This window comes from Gracilinanus agilis, chromosome 1 (genome assembly GCF_016433145.1).
Source record: "Gracilinanus agilis isolate LMUSP501 chromosome 1, AgileGrace, whole genome shotgun sequence".
Taxonomy (NCBI): Eukaryota; Metazoa; Chordata; class Mammalia; order Didelphimorphia; family Didelphidae; genus Gracilinanus; species Gracilinanus agilis.
Genome location: NC_058130.1, coordinates 771,388,971 through 771,412,037, shown reverse-complemented (window position 1 = coordinate 771,412,037; position 23,067 = coordinate 771,388,971). Strand labels below are relative to the sequence as shown.

Genomic DNA, 23,067 nt, shown 5'->3' with positions numbered 1-23,067 from the left:
TAGACAGAAAGAGAATGGAAATCAGGGAAAAGTGAAATGAGTAGAGAAAAATAGGCCTGGGAGCTTCAGGATGTTCAGAGTTCAAGTTCATTTTAAAAACCATCTGAATAGCTCTGTTACAGCTCTCTCTTCACAAATGTCAGTAACTCAAAAGCATTCTGCTTTCCCCAAGCTAAACGCTGATGTAGCACCTGGCAGCGGGGTAAGACTTGCCCATGTGCCCTACCTGATGGGAAATTCACAGCCAGTCTGGGAGGGAAGCTCTTCAGCTATTTTTTAAACCCTCACCTTCTGTCTTTGAATCAGTACTGTGTATTGGTCCAAGGCAGAAGAGCAGTAAGGGCTGGGCAATGGGGGTTAAGTGACTTGCCCAGGGTGACATAGCCAGGAAGTATCTGAGGCCAGATTTGAACCCAGGACCTCCTGTCTCCAGGGGTCCTTCAGCTATTAACCTAATCTTATGAATTAAGACACTGAGGCAGAGGGAGGTCCCATGTTCTGATGAGAACCTTCTACACTGCTGCCAAAGGAAGGTTCCTAAAAAAGCATGAGTCTGGCCCTTCACCACCTGAAGCAGAAATAACTAGTGGCTCCTCATTTAACCTCTAGGATCAAATATGAGCCATTTCCCGGGCTCTCCCCCTGCCAGGGGCACTCTCCTTCCTCATCTGGCTCCTGGCTTCCTTCAAGTCTCAGCTGACACCCACCTCCTGCCAGAAGCCTCTCCCAGCCCACCTTCATCTCAAGACTTGGACTCTTCCCCTGAAGAGGGCCTCCAATTTCTCCTGCCTCCATCCTTTGGTATACGTAGTTGCTTGCAGGACAGACCAAATGAAAAGGCATCTTGTGGGTACTCCAGGCCTCCATTCACCTCTGAATCCCTTGAGGCCGGAACCATCTCCTGCCTTCTTCCATGGCATGGTGCCAGGCACAGGTAAGCATCTTCTAAGTGGAGCTGACTGAGTGGCATCTGCAGCCTTTCTTGGCCCATCTCCAAACTTCTCCATGTCAGGCATCCTGCACTGCAGCAATCCTGTCTCCTTGGTCCTGTCACCAGCTCCCTGGAGAGGCCTCTCCTGACCGTGCCCTCCCCCATGGCCAATGCCTCTCCTCAAGTTAGCGTGTATTTTGTATGTACTCTGCATATTCTGAGACTTACATGCATCATCTCACCGACAAAATGGAAGTTCTTTGAGGACCAGGGCTGTCTGTGTATAACTCTAGTGATATCCCAGGGCCTGGCACGCAGGTGATTAAAAAGACTTGGTGATCAAGGTCACAGAACAGTTGGTGTCATGGCCAGGATTTGAACTCGAGTCCCCCTCCCCAGGGTCTCACACTGTCTCTCATGGAAAACAGACCCTCTAACTGACATTCACGTGGCCCTGTGCAGTGTGAAAGGCTGTAGCTATGTCATGTCACTGAGGTTCCCAAAGATGCTAAGAAGTAGGGATACAGGGATATAGGCACACGTGTGCAGAGAGTGGTGTGCGTGTGCTTATACAGACTTCCCTGTTACCAAAGAAATCTCCACAAGTCACAAATTACTTCATGGTCCTGCTTTCCCCCACGCAGAGTCCTAGCAGTCTGCGTCAACATGGCACCATCTCCCTAGAGGCCTCCTCGAGGGTCCCGAGCCAAAACCAACACGTCCTGCTCTCCCATCAGACAACCCGGCAATAGCGGGCTGTGCGCACATCCAGGGCAGAGGTCTGAACGGCGCGAGCTCCCTCCCTTCTTTCTCACTTAAATGACCGACCTGCAAGAAAAAGCATCTGAGACAGCAAATGAAGAGGAGCACAGGGGCTTTGGGAAGGCAAAACTGAACCAAGACCGGACCAGCCCAGGATCTGGGGTTCTCCATCTGTGTACTCTTCATTTTTCCTTTGGAGAGATCTTAGAAGGCAGTGGGAATCCCCCAGACTTCCACTAGAATCCCACACTAAGGCAGGTATTTCCTCTCTCCGTATCCCCATAATTGATAAGGCTAGGTGTGTTCCCCATGCTGAAGTCCTTGACTTTGGGAGGGTGGGCACTCCCTCCCTCCATCAATGTGGCAGGCACAGGCAAACTTCGAGGGAGTGCCCCTTCTGAGCCAGGTACTACACAGAGGCACACACCTTAGAAAAGCCTTCCTGAATTATTCCGGATTTTTAAAAAAGCTTCCCCTGGTGGCCTAACATCTGAGGATGAACTTAACTGAGCGGCTCTGGGATGCCGGGCAAGTACCCAGGCCAGGCCCGTCACTCTATCCCTAGGCCCCTCTTCAAAACCAAAAAATGGTAATAAGTCACATTTCTCTTAAATACAAAACAGAACACCTAAAACAGTAACTCTACCTTGAGCCGGGGTCACAGCATTGGAAAAATCATATCATGTCACAAGTGAAAAGTAACTTTTAAAAAGGACAGTTCACATTCCATTGCAGAAAAAAACATGATTTATCATTAATGACAGAGCAGAGGAGTCTGTAATACTTACACACTAGCATGTGGTTTCTTTTTGGAAAAATCGCAGGCAAGCCCAAGATCTGATATCCTCACATGTCCATATTCATCCAAAAGGATATTTGCAGGCTAAATGTAAATATAGAAAGCAATACTTATACACCCTCACCACACGGCCGCGGAAGCTGCTCGATGGGCTGCAGGGCAAAGTCGCTCATCATTTGGTCCCCATTATTTGGTTGTCACGCTTTAAGTCCCCCAACCTCAGAGTTCTCTAAAAAGGATTAAGAGATCAGCCACTCCTGCCAATCAGAAAGGAGCTTTCCTTCCTTAGACCTCCCAGCTGACTAGAACTACAAAGAAAGGGCCGCTGTTTATAGACTACTTTACATTTTGCAAAGGACTTCTAGACAGCCTGTCTTGTGCCTGGGCCCCACAAAACCAGGAGATATGTCCTCCCATTTTCCAGATGAGGATCTTGGGATGGTGAGGTGACTCGCCTATGCTCACAAAGCCAACAAACACTGGAGATCATATTTGAACCTCTGTAGGTTACAAACTCAAAGAGGGCAGGCAGCACATTCTGGTGCTTCACCGCAGCCAATGTTTGTGGAAATTAATTCAGAAGGAAAAATGGTGTAGAAGGGACAACCCAATCCCCATGCAGACGGGAGCAGGCTACTTTGGCGGGCAGCCAGGGTACACGGGAGGAGTCACAAGACCCAAAGGAGAACCCAGCTCGGCTGCTGACTAACTCCGTGACCTAGAACAGGTCACTGGATGGCTTTGGGCCTCAGTTTCCTCTTCTGAGAAAGGAGGGGCTTGAACTACGGGATGTCCAAGATCCCTCCTAGTGCCAAGTCACCTGGTCACATTTGTATTGGGTTTGAGTCCCGCCTGGTACAACATAACTGGGGAGGAGGGGAGGGAGGGAAAGCTAGTGTAGACAGAGAATCACCCAGTTTTCAACTCTTAAGGGACAATAAACCTGCTCTTCTTTGCCCGTAATCCAGTGAAGGGCTTCTAGGAGGGATGTTACAAAGGATACCTCAGAAACATTAAAGAAAGACAACATCGGGGCACAAGAGCCAAGCTACACCTTCGCTCTAAACTGAGCCCAACACACTGGCTTAGCAGTCATTCATTAATCCATCCTTAACTAAATCACTGGAACAAACCATCAAGTCAAATGCTGACTAGCGTTCTGGTGAAAAGGAACACACTCCCATCAAGTTCAATCATAATTAATGATGGAAAATAAACTCTCTTTCCTACACAAAGAATTGCAGCTGGGCTAAGAGGAGCTTTCTTCCAGGGATTAACTAACTACTGTTTCACATGCCACAAGAATAATACATATGATTACCAAAAATGGGGCATGAGTATTTCTTAATAGTTCAAGTAAAATGTGAATAAAAATGCATTAATTCAGGCTCCTGAAAATCTTCAAAAGCAAATAGGTAAAATGGGTTTACTGGATACCCATTAAGGATTGAAGTGAGAAAAAAGGTCTCTTTGGGGTAAGAAGGGACCACTTCAAAGCTTAGTATAAACGCCTCCTTTGATAGAGGGGAAAATGGAGGTTCAGAAAGTAAAAATTCCTAACCCAAAGTTACACCCAGGCCTGAGCCCCTGGCAGAGCTCCCAGCAGCAGCCAAACTAGAAGCCTTGCTGAGAGCTGCAGCCTGCCAGGGAAGGCTCTGACTGGGCAGCACCCTGGCTGTCCTACTCACTTGGTGGCCATTCAGTTTCTGGGAAGGACATGTCTGAACTAAGGCCATCTGCTGCTACTAGAATGTTCTATTTAGAATGCCATCATCAAAAAGCATTCCAGGAGGGGGCAGCTGGGTGGCTCAGTCAATTGAGAGCCAGGCCTAGAGACGGGAGGTCCTGGGTTCAAATTTGACCCCAGACACCTTCTAGCTGTGCAACCCTAGACGAGTCACTTAACCTCCATTGCCCAACCCTTACCCCAATTCTGCCTTAGAACCGATACACAGTATTGCTCCTAAGACAGAAGGTGAGGGTTTAAAAAAAAAAATTTCCAGTACTTGGTTATGCACAAGGAGAACACCTAAGGCCATCACTGTCCAGTGAATTGGATCAGTGTTGCTGGGTCCATGATAGGTGTAGCATCAGACCCCAGACATTTTTTTTTTTTTGACTAGTATGAACCCACGTATGCAGGCCAAGCAAATGAAGTCAGTTTTTAAAAATGATTACCTTCAAATCTCTGTAAACAACAAAACGGTTGTGCATGTGCTCTAAGCCCAGGATGATTTCAGCAGCATAGAACTTCATTTCCTTTTCAGAAAACACCCCGTGCTGTGAGAGATGATAGTGCAAATCTCCCCCTAAAATCAGAGGCAGAATTTCACTCAGAGGACTTTGATTTACAGCAGTGGTTCCCAAACTTTTTTGGCCTGCCGCCCCCTTTCCAGAAAAAAATATTCCTTAGCCCCCTGAAAACTAATTGCTTTTTAAATTTTAATAGCAATTAATAGGAAAGTTAAATGCACCTGTGGCCATCACCACCTCCCCAGATCGCTGCAGCACCCACCAGGGGGCGGTGGCGCCCACTTTGGGAATCACTGATTTAGAGGAAGAAAAACAGCCAAGAGCCTAAACTGGGCCTTGCTACCATAAGAAAACCCAAGAGAAAGAAGCAAAGACTGCTCTTCCTTTGACTTCTAAGTAGGAGATGGGTCTACTTTTCAATCCACTAACCAAGATAACATTATTGGCAATGTGCCCTAAGCGCTGGGGATACAGAGTCAAAAATGAAACAATCCCTGCCCTTGGGAAACTTATAATCCACACAGGGAAACAACAAGGACAGACATCAGTCTAGATAAAACATACACAAAATCAATACAAAGTCATTTGGGAGAGCAGACACTAAGTACTCAGTGGGCCTCCTGGAGGAGGGGGCATTTGACCTGAGCTCTGAAAGAAGCTTAAGGTTCTGAGACAGAGATGAGAAAGTCCATTCAGGCCCGAGGGATGGCCTGCACGAAGGCATGGAAACAAGAGAAAGTGAAAATGCCCTGTGTGTCTGAGCAGTCTATTCAGAGATTCAAAGAAGGGGTTAAATGGAGAAAACTGACCTTATCAAGAACAATGAGAAAAGCTGAAGCCAACCCTAACCCAAACTAAATAACAAACCAGATTTGCCATGTACAGATTGACAGTGGAATAGATGTTAACAGCCTAGGGTTGACTCAATTATCTTGCTTTGGTTATTTCAGTCCACGTTAATAACTAAATGAGATTACATGGCAACCCAATATTAGCAATTAGTTGTTATGGCAGATGAAAAAAAAATCAACTAATATTATGTCCCATGATAAGAGACCAGTATGAGATGGAACGGCTTTTAGAAAAAGCCAGCCCACGGAAACAACCAAACCTCCTCTCTGGTTGACTTACAGGGACGAACATGGGCTCATCTCCGTGGCTTCATTGCACACTTCCCTTCTCTTCTCTGCCCCCGTCCCCAATACATGTGCCTATCGTATCAAGGCATGCGGTTTCTTTTTTGAAGAATCTAGTCACTTCTCCGACTGACTCACAACAAAGCCCCCATTCCTTCCACTGGTTTCCGACCCCACCTCCCTCATCTCAGTCCCTGGCCGCTGAACCCCCTGGCTGAAGTCGGACTCTCAAGGTCAGGCACCACTCCATTGTCTGGTCATCACTGATGCCCCCAGCTGGACAGGTTCCATCTTTCCTCAGTTCTTTTTTGCTCTGTCTGGCCTCTTCTGCACACTTCTCAGACTGCCTTCTGTGTAGGCGCCTCTTCCTTACCCCTACCTCCGAATTCAAGCTCCATGACTGGGCAATAGAAAGTTTTTCATCTCCTCTTCCCCAACGCCTCATTCATGCTGTGCCCCAAAATGTCTGGTGACCCAAACAGTTTGAATAAATAAAGCATTAATTAACACACAAGATGTTCAGGTTCACTGCGTTTTTTGTTGAGGTGGAAACACTATTTCTGGGATAACCTTCCTCTCTGCGGTCTGCTGAGGTGGATCAATAAGCCTTTTGGTCTGTCTCATTCCAAACCTCAATGACCATGCTAAGCCCTACCAATATGGAGCATACGTGAGATGAGCAAGAGAAATCGACACTGAGCAGAGAAGCTGCTCTAGGAAGTGGGTTTGCAAATAACCTCTCATATTAGCGGGGCTTTTCCCCTCATTTTGATGAGGGAGAGCAGGTCAAGTTGGGATGACCAGAGCCTGAGGGCCTAGTGAGTGTCCTTTGCCTTGATCAGGGAGAACTGCCACAGACCAATCAGCCCTACAGCTGCATATAAAACACCTTCTCCCTTAGGGAGGGGGCCCACCTACCCCCCATGGGAGAAGAGCCTGCGGGATGTGTTGCCCCCAGACCCACAATAAAGCAATGTTTTACTCACTATGGAGAAGGGCTGAGGCAGAGCTCTTTCAAGATCAACACTTTGCCCACATCAGTTTTCCTTTGGACCAAAGAGTTGCATGCCAAGGACAAAATCCAATTGATGTTTTGACTTAAGTGGATTCATTTTCAGTGTTTTTTTTTATCAGGTAGAATTTTATGAAAATTATTTCCAAATGTTTACTTATGAGGAGGTGCAGAAAATTTTAATGTGCTATTTTATCTAAAATTTCAGGTATTGAGGCAGTACCAAATAGTGGAGAGTGTACTGAACTTCAAATCAAGAATACCCAGGTTCAAACCCCACTTCTGATACATATTAGCTGTGCAAGTCACTTCATGTGTTTGCCTTAGTATTCTTCATCTATAAAAGGAGGTGGTGGGATCTGATGACTTCTAGATGACATCATACTCCAACTGTGTCAACTCTCAAGGTTTTAACTATTGGGTCTAAGCAGATGACTCCTAGTTGTCAATGGCCAGCCAGCCCTGGTCCCCACCCCCAAGTCCTACATCATTAATTGCCTATTGGACAGCTCGGACTAGACATCCCACATTCGTCCCATCCAGAACTGAACTCCTCTCCCTTTCCCCTCAAAATTGTCCTTTTCCAAACTTCCTTGTTATCATCAATGGCACGACCATCCTTCCATGTCTGTGACCTCAGCACGATCCTTGATTTTTCGCCCCACCATGCCAAATCTTGTTGTTTCTGCCTTTCCAACATCTCTCACACCTGGCTCTTTTCTACTCACAGCGACTGCCTCTGTTCAGGTCTTCCACACTTAGATTATTCCAACAGCCTGGAGTCTCTCTCTGCTCCTGTTCATCCTCCACACTCCTGGCTTTCCTTAAGTGCAGATCTGGCCATATTACTTTCCTACTTAACCAACTCCAATGACTCCCTATTGCCTCTAGGATCAAACAGAAAGCCTCTGTCTAGCATTTAAAGAGATATTTACAACCTGGCCTCATTTTTTTCCAATGCCAATCTATATTTTGAGATCTATCCAAACTCATCCTCTTTCGGTTCCTCATACACAACTCTTCATTTCCAATCTCTGTGCCTTCATATTGGCCATCTCCCAGTCTGGTTTGCTCTCTCTCTCTTTCCCTCTGCCTCAGAGGGTCCTTTTCTTTTCTCTTCTCTTCTTTTCTTTTCTTTTCTTTTCTTTTTTTTTAAACCCTTACCTTCCATCTTAGAGTCAATACCGTGTATTGGCTCCAAGGCAGAAGAGAAGTAAGGGCAAGGCAATGGGGGTCAAGTGACTTGCCCAGGGTCACATAGCTGGGAAGTGTTTGAGGCCAGATTTGAACCCAGGACCTCCCGTCTCTAGACCTGGCTCTCAATCCACTGAGCTACCCAGCTGCCCCACCCCCCATTCTTTTCTTTAAGAAGGAGCTCAAGCACACCTTGAGCATGAAGCCTTTTCTGATCCCCCTCAAATTACCTTGTATTTGCATACTCTGTTTATTTGTATTTATTCACTTCCTACCAACGCTATACATATTTTTAAATGTCTTTGTCTCCTCCACTGAGAATATACTCCTTTGGGGTAGAAACGGTTTAATTCTTTGCACTTGTATCCCCAGTGCCATGCACAATAACAAATGCTTGTTGATGGACTGAAGGAGCCAAAAGAACCCAAGAAGCTCAAAGGACCCAGATCCTGGAGTCCCATCTTTGCTTACCATTCATCAGGTCCAGGATGAAGCACAGCTTGTCGGGGGTGTGGAAGGCATAGGTCATACACACAATGAAAGGACAATCCTAAAGGATTCAAAAGAAGCCAAAGGGTTAGCAAGAAGGAAGCAACAGAAAGCCAGAAGACTACACTAGTGAGAAGAAAATCATCAAAAGGCCTTTCTCTGCTGCCATTCTTCAATCAGCATAAAGGAGTCTTACCTGCCCTAAATCCAAGAGCTCACCAGGGCTTTCCTCCAGCTCTCTAGAAGTGGGACAGGTTGGTCAAGAATCTTCCCCATTCTTCCCAGAGGGGGCACTGAGGCCTGAGGACTTGCCCCAGGACAGAGGTCAATAACTAGCAATGCCAAGCCTTTAATCCAAGGCCTTTTGCCTTCGAATCCACTGCTCCTCCCTATATCTGACTGCCCACTGGACATCATTTATGCCATCATCATTCTGAGGAGCATAAAGAACTAAGAGCCAACACTTTGAAAAGCTCTAACATTTTCTTAAAGCTTGAAAAATGGAGCCAAATTGATGTTATACCTTTCTAAAAAGACACAATTAAAATTCTAGAGAAATAATTTTCATATGAATATAACGATAATCTCCTCACCTTACCTTGGGCAATATTCCTTGAAGGGTTAACCTAACATGCTGTAGACTATCTCCAGACTGTTGTTGCTTTATTGGCACTGTTTATTAGTTAATAAGTTCTAGATACCAGTGCCAAAAAGCTGGTTATCACTAGCTTTTCTTTACTGCTCCAGCTGGGCCAGCCAACTCTCTACTTCACAGTATCTCCTGATATCAAGGCATAGAATCATTACATCGGTATTGCTCTTATTTTGAAACACTAAGGGTAATAACATATTGAAACCACATTTTGAGAAATGGATCACAGGCACATACAGTTAAGATGAGACACCAAAAAATTAGGTGTAAATATTTAGCCCTGAAAGCTTAGAAATAAAAGCTTAAAAAAAAAAAGTCCACAAATCATGGGACTGAGAGGTGAAGAAGAGTTTAGAGTTCAAATAGTCTAATACTTTCATTTTACAAAGAGGGAAACTAAGGTCTAGAGAGACAAGGTAACAACCACACACAAACAGTATACTGAAGAGACAAGATTTGAACATGGTCTGCTGGCCCTCCATCTACCAGCTGAATGACAAAAGTCAGCTGAATGATAGTTATTTCAGAAACAGAGACATACATTTTGGGTGGAGAGAATTATTCCACCTCTACTATGAATGCTACATCTGCTGGGCATTCAAATATAATTAGGTTCTACTGAATAATTTATATGATATCAAAAGACTATCAGAAGCATGTTGCATTAATTTTCTAAGATGCTAATATTAAAGAAATACAGTCAAAAGCAAACAGTAAGTTTACAAGGAGTTAACTGTTTGAGTACAAAAGTTAAATGAGTCTAAGAAAAAAAAGGCACAATCTAATTAGTAATTATTTAGTACTCTCCCTCCCAAAATTACTTTATGTCTTTGTATATACTTATGCCTGTACAAACTGTCTGGCCTGGTAGAATGTGACCTCCTTAAGATAGGGAATATTGCATTTCCCTTTCTATAAATCCAGTGCCTAGAATAGCCCTGGCACAAAATAGTTGCTTTTGGATTAATCAATTAAATAAGCATATTTGGATTTAGAAAAATCCATGTGCTCCCTTGCCTAGAGGAGGAGGAGAAGGAAGAGGAGGAGGAGGATCACATTTGTGTCAAATGGTACATTTTTTTTTTAAACCCTTTTCACATTATCTTCCTGGTTGTTTGTGTGAGAAGCATTATTATTGACATTTAATAGATGAGGCATCTCTGGCCTCCCTTCTAAGACTAAATGATGAACTGTAAAGTATTCACGATCACATGAAAAAATGCTCTAAATCACTAATAATAATAGATATGAAAATCGAAACCACAACAATCAATGTCGAAAGGGGTGAGGAAAGAAAGGCATACTAATACATTGCTGGTGGAACTTTGAAATGTTATACAACCAATTTGGAACTATGCAAATAAGAGACAAAAATGTTCATGCTCTTTGAACTAGCTATTCCAATACCAGGTTTATGCCCCAAGGAAGCCATCAAGATTAAAACTAAAGTCCCCATAGACTCCAAAATATTAATAGTACTTTTGTGATAGCTAAGAATTAGGAACAAAGTAGATGCCTATATAAGGTTGGGGAATGGTTAAACAAATTGTAGCACATGAATATAATGGAACACTACTGCTTTATAAGGAATGAAGTGTGATGAATAGAGAAGCATGAAAAGATCTGAATTGATGCAGACTGAGGTAAGCAGAGCTGAGGAGCCTAAAGAGCGCAGACAGACCCTGGTGTTAGGCTAAAAATGGCAAGCCAGACTCAGGAACCCCAGAAGAGAAAGATCAAGAAAAACCTTTAACACTTGACAACTTTTACACAGAAAAAAATCCAGACAACAAAGCAAACAGCAGAGTATAACAAACGAGTAACCATATCCAAACCTTCCCAAAAAAATGAAAACTGGTCACAAGCTCTTGAAGAGTTCAAATCTGAAATTATGAGAAAGATGGAAGAAATCTGACAAGAAAATAATAGTTTAAAAGGCAGAATTTTGCAATTAGAAAGTGAGGCAAGTAAATTGAAGGCCAGAAATGACCAGATTGAAAAGGAAAACCAGTCTCTAAAGGCTAGAATTGGGCAATTTGAAAAAGATGTCCCCAAATCAAAAGAATTGATAAGCAAATTGGAGACCAAAATCAAACAGCTAGAAAACAGAATAGACCAAATCGAAAAGGAAAATCAAAAGCTTATAACAGAAAACCAGTCTCTAAAGACAAGAATTGGGCAAGTAGAAGCCAATGATCCCTCAAGACAGCAAGAACAAATAAAACAAAGTCAAAAGACTGATAAAATAGAAGGAAACATGAAATATCTCAATGAGAAATTGACAGATCAAGAAAACAGGTCTAGAAGAGACCATTTGAGAATCATTGGTCTTCCTGAAAAAGCAGAAATTAATAGAAATTTGGACTCCATACTAAAAGAAATTATTCAGCAAAACTGCCCTGAAGTTCTACAACAAAAGGGCAATATAGACATTGAAAGGATCCATAGATCACCCTCTACACTAAACCCTGAAAAGACAACCCCCAGGAATATAATAGCCAAATTCAGGAGCTTCCAAGTAAAAGAAATGAAGTAAGCAGAGCCAAGAAAACAATCTATACAGTGACTATAACAATGTAAATGGAATGAACAATCACACACCAGGAAATCAAAAGTCAGTGTAACAATATTATAAAGATCAAACAGGACTTGAATGAAGAAATAGAAGAAGAACAGTGGAGGTCACACCTTGCACATGTTTTTGGACTTTTTAAGTGTACTGATCAGATATGTAGATTTCTTTTACTATTTATCTTAAGAGATAGATTTCTAGGAAGGAGAAGGGGAGGGATACTTAGGATAACTAAAATGATAAACAGAAAATGGTGATAACTTTTTCTTTTAATACTAAATGATGACAAGGATGATTTTAGAAAAAAAAAAAACCTGAAAAGATCTACATGAACTGACACAGAGCAAAATAAGCAGAACCAGGAAGAACACTGTACACAGTAACACCAAAACTGTACAATGATCAGCTGTGAAATACTTAGCTACTCTCAGCAATGCAATGATCTGGGACAATTCTGAAGGACTTATGACAGGGAATGCTATCCATCTCCAGAGAAAGAACTGTTGAAGTTGGAATGCAGATCAAAGCACACTATCTTTCATATCAGTATTTTTACTGCTTTATTTTGGGGTTTTGGTTTTGTATTATTGTGCTCCTACCTTCAATAATGGACAATATGGAAGTGTATTTTTGCATGCTAATACATGTATGGCCCAAATTAAATTGCTTTGCCAAGTGGGGGTAGAGAGGTAGGGAGACGGTTTGGATCTTACAGTTTTGCAAAATATATATTGAAAAGTAATTATTACATGTAATTGGGAAAATAAAACATCTCTGAATAAAAAAGAAAAAGACTAAAATATATATATATATATTTATATATACCTAAAATTAAACAGCAAATAAAAGGAAAAAAAAATCAGAACTGGAAAGAAGCCTTTTTTTCTGACTTCTTGGCCAGTGATTTTAGAAGTTGTATTAAAGCATTAGTAAAGAAAGTGGAAACTAGGCCAGCATCAGGAAGCAGGATCAGAGAGTCTGATGCCTTGATGTTAGATGCATGACCAAAAGTGAGTTAATTTGTCTCCATGGAGCAGAGTTTGGACAAGGTGGCATCTAAGAGGACTTTCAGCATTATCTCTGGGTGTTTTGATTCATTGCTTTCAGAATAGGTATTCTAGGACAAAGTAAACCACTCTCCCTATTCTTTTTTTTTTTTTTTTTAAACCCTTACCTTCCGTCTTGGAGTCAATACTGTGTATTGGCTCCAAGGCAGAAGAGTGGTAAGGGTAGGCAATGGGGGTCAAGTGACTTGCCCAGGGTCACACAGCTGGGAAGTGTCTGAGGCCAGATTTAAACCTAGGACCTCCCATCTCTAGGCCTGATCCTCAATCCACTGAGCTACCCAGCTGCCCCCTCACTCTCCCTATTCTTAATGTGACCTGTGTCTTTAATTTGCAAGCAAAATATTTTAAATCACTCACATGTTATTTCTAATCATCTTACAGAGGTTGAAGGTACAAATGAAAACTTGAGCCCCAGCATTTCTACAATAGTTGTCATCACAACAAAGGTGGATTTACAATTTCTTTTTGCTTTGGTTTTTTATTCAGAGACATTTTTTTATTTCCCTAATTATACATAATAACAATTTTTGACATGTTTTCCAACATCATAAGATCCAAATTGCCCTCCTCCTTCCCAGAGATGGTAAGCAAATTGATCTGGGTTGTACTATAATTTCAAAGCAAAACTTGCTTTGAGGAGATTTGTATATCTAAATTTCCACTTAGAATTTTCTTTTTCAAACAGTGGCTATGACCTAGCCTTAATTTATGTATTTATTTTTGCAAATATTTCTCATCCCTCCCTCCCACTTTCCTCCTACTACTGAATAATTTTTTTAAAAAAGGAAACACTCCAAATAAATAAAGAGTATCCAGTAAAAGCAATGTGGCTCTGATAGTGTATCAGATAGCACATTTCCATTTCTTTTTACTAAAGACATGAGGAAAAGGAGAGCTCTTTCTAGTGGGTCTATAGCAGATCCCCCAAAGGTCACGTCCAAACACTTAGTTAAATTCAAATCACTGGGCTTGGCCTGATCTAACACCTCCTGTGAATAACTGGGCAGAAAAACCATAAACTTAAATGAATAACAACAAAAACCCTTTAGGAAAGAAAAAAGAGAAGGAAGGAACTAACTTTCTAGGTCACTCTAGACTTCATGCGCAACAAGAAAATTACTAGTTACAAAGGACTTAGTGACATTCAGATTTTCTTTTGAATACTCTTGAAAGGTCCATGTAGAGACCACTGTCTGTGGTGAGGGGCTGGCAGATAAAAAGAAGCTGAGCTTCCTCTTTGCAATAACAGCAGTAGGTGAAATCATTAAACTGCAGAGTATTAAATCAAATACTCAAATCTGAATAGAGTAATTGTAAGCAGGATTCACATTCTGCCAACCCACTTTGTACCCTAGATTGTCAATTAAACAGGATAAATATCGATAAATTTTTTTTCACCAATGTTTGTAGGAAATGGCTTCATTCTATATATTCCCTACAAGAAAAATAAAGCTTGTGCTACAATTAGGTGTTGACTTTAAGCTATTTCCTCAAAAAGAGAGCCCAGGACTAGACCTGGCATTTTCCTTGTATGAGAACTCCTGGGAGAGGAAACTCCCTCCACTAATACAGGTCAACATCCTCCCTGAGGCTCATGGTGTTGGGGAGGTGCCCCAACACCGGGAGGTTAAGTCACTTGTCCAAAATCCCAGAGAGGATGGGTCAGGGGGAGGAACTGAATCCTGCTCTTCATTCTCTATGGTACGCAGCAGCCTCTCTTCTTCTCCACTTATACCAGACGAATGAATGCTTCTTGATTTCTTTCCAATCTTTTTTTTAAGTAGATACAACAGAACCCACCTCTGATATTCTAAAAGACTCACCACTATTCAATGTGACATGCCATCACTGAGGCTCCTCTTTATGGGCGTATTTCATAGATCTAGCCTCACCACTTCACAAGATGGAAAAGAGGATCACTATGTGTGCCTCTCAAAAGTGAATATCATGGGGCAGCTAAGTGATTCAATGGACAAAGAGTCAGGCCTTGGAGATGGGAGATGCTGGGTTCAAATCTGGCCTCAGACAGTTCCTAGCTGTATGATCCTAACCAAGTCACTTAACCCAAATTGCCTAGCCCCTACTGCTCTTTTGTTTTAGAATACTAAGACAGAAGGGGAGGGTCATTATAAAAATTAAAAACAAAAAACTGAGAATCACCTAAGGGGTACGAGGAAGTTACAGCATGTCAAAAATGAGGAACATTAAAGAGTCCAGGAATTGGCATGCATTTATTAAGCACCTACTATTTGCTAGGCACTGAGGAAAAAATTGGATAATGCATGTGAAAAATGCATTTGCCCTTTGCAAAACTTAACGTATTATAGAAATGTCTGTTATTATCCCTGAGGATACAAAGTCAAAAAAGGAAGCCATCGTCCTGGTTCTTAAGAAGCTTGCATTGTACCAAAAGGATGAAAGGTCATTCGCAGAGGTTCTTAACCTGAGGCCTGTGAACTTGTTCTGAGAAGGAATCTGTAGCCTTGACAAGACTGCCAAGGTGGGGACCAGGATATTAGAAAGGTGAAAAAGCCTAGTGTCTGTCTACATACATGACAAAAAGGCTCTGAAAAGTTTTTGAGAGGAGAATTTTAAATTATTTTCTTTTTAATCTGGACAAACATAAATAAACAAGAAAAAGAAAGGGGAATTCTATATGAAACTGTTAATGTTGGGGAGGCGCAGTTTTCTAAGTGTCTATAAAATTAAACATGACAGAAACAAAACAGCTGGGAGCAACTAGGTGGCTCAGTGGATTGAGAGCCAAACCTAGAGACAGAAGGCGCTAGGTTCAAACCTATCCTGAGACCACCTCCTTGACCCTGGACAAGTCACTTAACCCCAAATGTCTAGTCCTTCCTGCTCTTCTACCTTGGTACCAATACACAGTGTTGATTCTAAGATGGAAGGCAAGGGTTAAAATTTAAAAAAACAAACAAACAAACAAAAAAAAAATGTCCAACCTGCCTGTGTCCCTCTTTGACCTATTTTCTTCTCTCTTCTGAGTTCATTCTTTTATTCTTCCCTTGGCTCTGTTCTCAACTTCAGCTAAATTACACAACCATGACTTCTCTCCTTCTGGAACTTCCCCAAGAACCAAAATCTTCTTTGCACTAAAACAATCTCCCACCCCTTTGGACCCTCCCCACAGCCTAGCCCATCTCTGCCTGAGTCTTCATTTGTGGAAGGATCCAAGCAGGCCCACCTGCATTCATTGCTCTCCCACTCAGCGCCTGACTCCCTCGGGCTTTCAAAGCTATGTTCTTCTACTGGGAACCTTCACTCCTTCAACCTGGCCTTCTGCTCTAGGCTGTCTTCCCTTGAAGGCAGAGAATGTCTTTCTTTGGCTGCTGTTTGTGTTCTCGGCACTTCACTCATAACGCCTGGCCCATTTTAAGTGCTTAATGAAGCCATTTGTTCTTTCCTTGAAGTAGGCTTTTAATGTTTCACTGAGGCCTTTGGTTTCTTCTTTGATCACTCCCACTCCAGACCACCTAGCCATAGGACCTTGAGAAAATCAATGATCAGTGTCCCAGGGTCCTTCTTTATAAAATGGAGAGAATAATACCAGCCCAGGGAAGCTAGGAAGAGAGCATCTGGTACATGTTCAAGTGCTACATAAACATGCATTCTCGTTATTTCAGACACCCCATTCTGTGCTGTCCTTCCACATGAGGTGGCACTCAATATAGATCCCAAAGTCTCTGCTGTTCAGAGGTAACCTTTGTACACAGGAAGAACTTTATTCCGTCTGAGAGTACCATGAGTTAAGTTTCCAGACTACTCTGTCACCTCACGTAGCACCGTGCCCCCAAATGTCCTGTTCTCTAGGTTCTCTAGCTCACCCTACCCTAAGAAACAGGAACTAGGAAAGTAGAGCACAACTCAATTGGAGGTCTTGGCGGAGAGCTGTGCCCTGGCCAGGAAGTCAGAGTGCTATAGAGGAGAGGGTGCTGGGCCTAGAATCAGGGCAACTCAAACCAAGTCAATAAGCTTTTACTGAGTGTCCAGTAAGTACTAGCCTCTGTTCTAGACAGAAGTCAGATATTCTGCCCTCTCAAGGAGCCAAGTATCTAATATATACTCAAATAAGTAAAATATACAAAACAGATACCACATAAGTAGGGAGACATGCAAAACTAACTGGGGGCATCAGAGAAGCTCTCTTATAGAAGTGGGCTCTTGGGCTGAGCCTTGAAGGAGCAGAGGTTTCAAGAGGCAGAGACTTACTCCTTGCCTCTAGTAATAATTAGGTGGGTAACTATAGTTAAGTCCAAATCTCATCTATAAATTGAGTACAATGATAATGACTATTGAGGATCAAATAAGACCATATAGATAAAGTATGATTATTATTAGTGCTTTTATTCTAAACAAAACTTCTCATCATAAACTAGGAAGATAGAATACAAAATTTGGGAAGAGAGGCCACACAGTTACTAATTATCTGAGGGTGGATCAGAACTTAGGTCTTTCTGATACCAGGCCCAGTACTAGCACCGTGCCCACTTGAGGATTCTAAGAGACTTTGAGAGTTGAAATGATTTCCTTCCCCATTACACATCTATCCCATCCATCCTATGGGTCCTGATAATGGGTCCTCTAGGGCCCCATAGCTAGTATTCTTTTTGCTGTTCTGTTTTTGCTGTATCTGTTATTGAATGTGATCTTCTCTGGTGCTAAAGAAAGCTGCTTCATATCTCTACCACTCAGTTTTCCCATCTATCAAATGAGGGACTTGATCTTAATCATCTCTCTAAGATCCCTTCAAACTGTAAAATGCTACTGGAACTACTACAATCATAAGAGAGACACAGACAGAAAGAAGAATCCTAAAGCTTCATAAAAATTGTACCTAAATCTCTTCAATATAATGGATTTTACAATTTTTTTTCTGAGTAAATATCCAGAATAATGAAGGAAACTCATCTGAATCTCCATTAGTATATCACCATGGTAGAAGCCAAAATGATCAAAAAGATGTCTTTTCAAAAAATATTCAAAAACAATTATTGATGGAATGGTATTGTGCTATAAAAAACACTGAAAGTGTAGAATTCAAATAAATTTGGGAAGATTTGCACAAACTGATGCAAAATGAAATGAGCAGAACCAGGTGACTAGTTTAGAAAATGAGCCCATAATGGTCAATGGAATGGGAAAACCAACATGAAAGCCACCAGAAATCTAGCTGGTGCTGGACTCAAGCTGGCCTCAAGGCCCAGAGGGTAAGTCGACTCCCCACATTGGGAAACAGGTAGGAGAAAGGGTTGAGAGGAGACAATGGGACTGCAAAAGAGGGAGGGAGAAAAAGAGAAAAGACTCTTTGTAGCTGAGCTTACTTCAATGCATAAACTAGAACCAACATCTTCAAGAACTTATTATTAACTGTGCAGACAGGAAGTGACCTTAAGATGACACACTCACCCCTGTGCTAACAAGGGACAACATGATCCTCTCATTTAAGGCCAAGGTTTCTCCTTGTTTCATTTTGATCCTCTTTTTATCCAGGCATTTCATGGCATACCTAAAAAGAGAAAAGTTTCTTAATAAGTGATGCAGTCAATTTCTCTTCCGGCTATGTGAATACAATACTAAGTTCAGTTGGAGAAGTGCCTGCTGGGATGATAGCTGTTGAATGCTACAAACATAAAACCTTTTTTGTCTTTATTATAATAAGGAAATACTCTACTTATGAAACAAGTTAACTCATTTTGTGCTAAAGATTTTTCTTTTCCACATGACTAAATATTCTCATTTTATGGAATTGAAAATAAAGCTGATTTGTGAATCATAATGATGAGGTCTAGCTTTAATAAATATTTGTGGGTGAATATTACCTAAATCTAAATGATCACTATTAAAAGAACATTATTTCTTATCTCCTCTATCAGACTGTAATCACAAAGGCAGAGAGACTACCTCTCTTCTCATCCGGCACAGTATTCTGCAGACAAAGAGATCCTTAATAAAGGTACATGGAATGGAGAAATGGATGACCTTGGGAAGGATAAAAGGTCTGGAGGAACTTCTTTTTTGCACCTGGGTAGTCTATAGATTTCTCTGGGCCCCTTTTCCTAGACAGTAAAGTCCCTGCAGGCAGACAGGGCCTGTGTCATAACCAATTTTATTTTTATCATCCTTATGTTTTTCTACACAGGAGCCGTCCAATCCATACTTCACGAACTGCAATGAACTGATAAAGCTGACTATTTAAAAGAAGGAAATCCTTTTGAAAAACAAAGGCTCCATTTCTAATGGTGCTCCAATTGGAAATGTAAGTACCATTTCTCCTTACTCCAAGGGAATAATTATACTCTGGAATAATAACTTTATTAGTAAAGACAACGTGTCCAATCTTCTTAAGTAATATGAAAGTCAGAACCTGAGAGGGGAAGGAGCCTCCCAGTACTTTCAATTCATGGAATGCCAGCCAGCGCGCTTCTGGAATCTATGATTTTAACAGTGTGGCCACTCGCCCTGACAATGCAGATTCTCATTCCTCTAGGACTTGGTAGATGGTGTGAGAGGGCTCTTAAGGCCAAAGAAGTCACGTCCCTGCAGCAGCCAACCTCCCTATACTGAGCTTGGCTGGTCACCCACCAGCAGGACTGCAATCTGTCACTGGCTTGTACCTGAAGGCTTTCAAGCTCAGGAGAACCAGCTAGAGCTTGGCCTGGGCTTGGCTGGCACTGCCCTTGAAAACTCCCAGTCACTTCCACCCAGTGATGAGACATAGGAGCATCTCCTGGGTGTCTGGTTAAAATACTTAAGCAAAAATACTCTAATTTATAATGCAAAGAAATTCTTTAGAAATGAGATGCTAGAATACGACAGTTCTCCTTTACAGACCTTACATGCTACTGAGTGTTGGAACTCAATATTTTCCTTGAAGCCATTTAAAGAGCTTACATTTTTCCAGTGTCTGCTTTTCTGCAACCATATACTTCACCAAATCCTCCTCGTCCGATTATCCTATGTACACTGAAATCATTCATGGTCAACTGTAAATTCAAAAATAACAGGCATTTCATTTCTTCTTATTTTTTTTCCCAAGATCTCACACAGACTCAGACTATCGTGAGTGGTCGCTCCGGGTGGAGGGGCCTTCCGTTAGCCTCGCCGAGGGCCCCCAAGCACTCCGATTCACAAGTCCAAGGATGGAGAGACCTCCACATACTCCCCCTTCCTTTGCCTCTTCCAAAGTAAATGAAGCACAAGGAAAGGAGAAGCAAATGTGAAGACCACACAGTGCGAGGTCACGGGAGCCCGGCTTGGGGGTCACAGAGGCCCAGAAGAAGGAAGTGGCGTGCCCAGGCCCCCCCGAGGAAGGCCTCATGTATGTTGCTCAGGGACCATCCTAGTCGTTCGCTTTGATCTCTGTCTGGAGGCTAGATAGCAAAGGTCACAGATGCCAATATGCCTGGGGGTATCTGCCAGCTCTAGAGAGAGATCCAGGGCTGAGCCTATGCACAGCCCCAGAGAAGAGACAAAGCGCCTGCCTGGGGCCTATAGCTACTGGGACCCAAATGGTGGTACAGCATTTCTGGTCCTGGCACAAGATGGGGCATAAGGAACCCGGGCTCCTGAAGGAGAATTCTAAACTCAAGGTGCCCACTCCAAGGCTGTGCCTCAGGAACAACCCCATAAAATTGACTCATTTTCCCCTTAGCAGGATTGCGCTAGAAAACTTAATCTGTACAATCCAGTACAGCAGCTGAGGCTCCAGGGAAACTGGGAAGGGACGGGCACCAGCAAGACCTAGCAAGGCAGGCGCTTTGTCCAAACCATCAACAGCTTGTTCCTAGTACCAAAGGCACAGAGAGTAGGAGAAGCCTTCTAACCATTCTTAGTCACAGCAAAGCATGAGGCCTGCTTTTGGTCATTCTCACCTTGGCTGTTATAAGCTCAGGTAAAGATTTGGAGAAAACAGGAGAAAAGCAGAGAAGCCAATTGTGTACCCTTCCCAGAATAAAACAGACCTACAAGAGTTGACATTGAAAATAAACAGAAGATGCCAATGAAGTCTGTCAGTCAACAAGGATTTATAAAGCACATAGTATGTGCCAGGCTCAGTGCGAGTCCTGGGAATACAAATACAAGCAGAAAGAAAGACAGACAATCCCTCCCCTGGAGGAGCTTACCATCTAACAGAGAAAGTTAACACATAAAAGGAGCTGCCAAGCAAGGGAGGGGAGGGGAGGAACAGTAGAGGCTAAAGCCGTGTTTTCCTTTCTAATAAGATCTTGGAAATATTTTTGATGAAACAGGCAATATAACACTATTAAGGATACATCGGCATACTTTGTGAAACAATCTCCTTCCCTTATTAAGTTGGTCTTGTTCAAGGAAGGAAAAGAAATGGAGCATTATCAAAATTTCATATAATAGACAGAGAAAGGACAAAGGAAGAAGGGAGATAAGGAAGGCGAGAAACATGATCACACAATTACTTACATGGATATTTAGCTCTACATTTTTCCACTGACAATATCTAGTGAACTTGTCACTAAAAAAGAATGAAGTTAAAGTAATTATTGGAAAGTTACATTTCTTATCATTTAACTTATTTACTTCCTAAATTCACAGAACAACTTTTAAAAATAAGCAAGCCTAAAATTAGGAACAATTGTGTTACTTGGTATAATTTTTCTTTTTTTTTTTAATAAAAAAATACACTTTATTGTTATCTTTTCTTCTTTTATCACTTATATTTCCCAATGTATCCCTGTCCTCTCCCCTACCTAGAAAACCATCCCATTAAACAGAGAACAAACATGAGAAAGCAAAGTTTTGGCCAGGCCAAACTAAGTGCACATAGAAATGCCAGGCCATTATCTGCTGTCCCCACTTCTGCAAAGGGGGGGAGGAAGGTTCCTTCTCAGTGGCCTGCTTGGAGGTCAACCTCAGGCATTCTCATTTCCCAGCTTTCAGTTTTGAGTGTTTGGCTGCAGCTGTTCTTTGCATTTCTATTGTGGCAGACATGGTGTATATACTGTGTGTGAACGTTCTCGGTCCTACTTTACTGCTGTCTGATTATCCATCTATATCTTCCCTGACTTCTCTGTACTCATCACAGTCGATGTATTTTACAGCACAGTAATCAAGTATCTGTTATAGTGGGGAACCACAATTTGTTCAGCCATTCTTCCCTCTCCCCAACCCCGGCACAAATATCCTAGGGTTCATTTAGGGCTTTGTTTTTTAAAATATAAAGGGTTTGAGTTATGGTATATGCCATTGCTTAAATCTCTGTATTGAAGACTACTTTCCAGAATGACTGGACCAATTCAGTCCTATAACCAGTACAGCAAAGTGCCTATTTTTCTACTATTTCACCTAAATGTCAACCCTTCCCACCTTTTAGCATCTTTGTCAATTTGCTTGAAGCCTCCGAGTTGTTTTGAGGCGTATTTCTCTCATTATTAATGATTTGGAAAATTCTTTCATATAATTGTTAACCATCTGTAACTCTTGTAAACAATGCTTCCTTACGTATCTGGACCGCTCGTCTCCTGGGGAATGGTGCTGGTTGGAGGTATGTGTTAGCTGCCTAGCTATCTCAGCTAGCAAACTCTTAACTGGATTATTTCACATAAAGATTTTTCTCCTACTTGATGTCTTCCCTTCTTATCCTACTTGAACTGATTTTATTCAGGAAAAACCTTTTCAATTTCATCTTATTGTAATCACTTCTATCCTTGGGGAATTTAGGGGGTACCATAGTGTCTGGACCAGGAGTCAAGAAGACCAGAGTTCAAATTCAGTCTCAGATACTTAGTAGCTGTGTAACCCTGGGCAAATCACGTCACCTCTGTCTGCCTCAGTTTCCTCAATAGTGAAATAGAATGATAATAGCACCTTCCTTCCAGGTTTTGTGAGGATATAACGAGACCATACTTATAAAAGTCCTTAGCCCAGTGCACCTGGCACATAGCAAATGCTATATAAATACTGGCTATTATTGTTATTGTTGTTATTGTTGTAATTCCTTTATTTGGTGAAGAACTTACCCTCTGACCATTCATCAGTCAATCAATCAATAAACATTTACTGATAAACATTAATGAAAGAACGGTACTTATCTCCTCATCTAAATCTTTTGGGTAAGACCTTTCATATTTGGGGATTTTTTGAGTTTTCTGCAGAATACAGCATAAGGAGCTGGTCTAAATCTAGACTCCTTAAGTCTGTTTTCTA

General features: G+C 42.0%; 1 protein-coding gene across 1 annotated transcript in view; it reads right to left on the bottom strand.

The window, feature by feature from the left end:
* The window catches only part of GRK3 (G protein-coupled receptor kinase 3), a 93,157-nt gene that overhangs the window by 46,887 nt on the left and 23,203 nt on the right, over positions 1–23,067 (bottom strand). Inside the window, exons 5-10 of the mRNA XM_044674104.1 lie at positions 21,325–21,376; positions 19,780–19,871; positions 18,295–18,394; positions 8,559–8,637; positions 4,671–4,801; positions 2,482–2,576 (exon numbers count right to left, since the gene is read on the bottom strand). Coding sequence (XP_044530039.1) covers positions 2,482–2,576; positions 4,671–4,801; positions 8,559–8,637; positions 18,295–18,394; positions 19,780–19,871; positions 21,325–21,376 — 549 coding nt within the window. The remainder of the gene's footprint in view (positions 1–2,481; positions 2,577–4,670; positions 4,802–8,558; positions 8,638–18,294; positions 18,395–19,779; positions 19,872–21,324; positions 21,377–23,067) is intronic.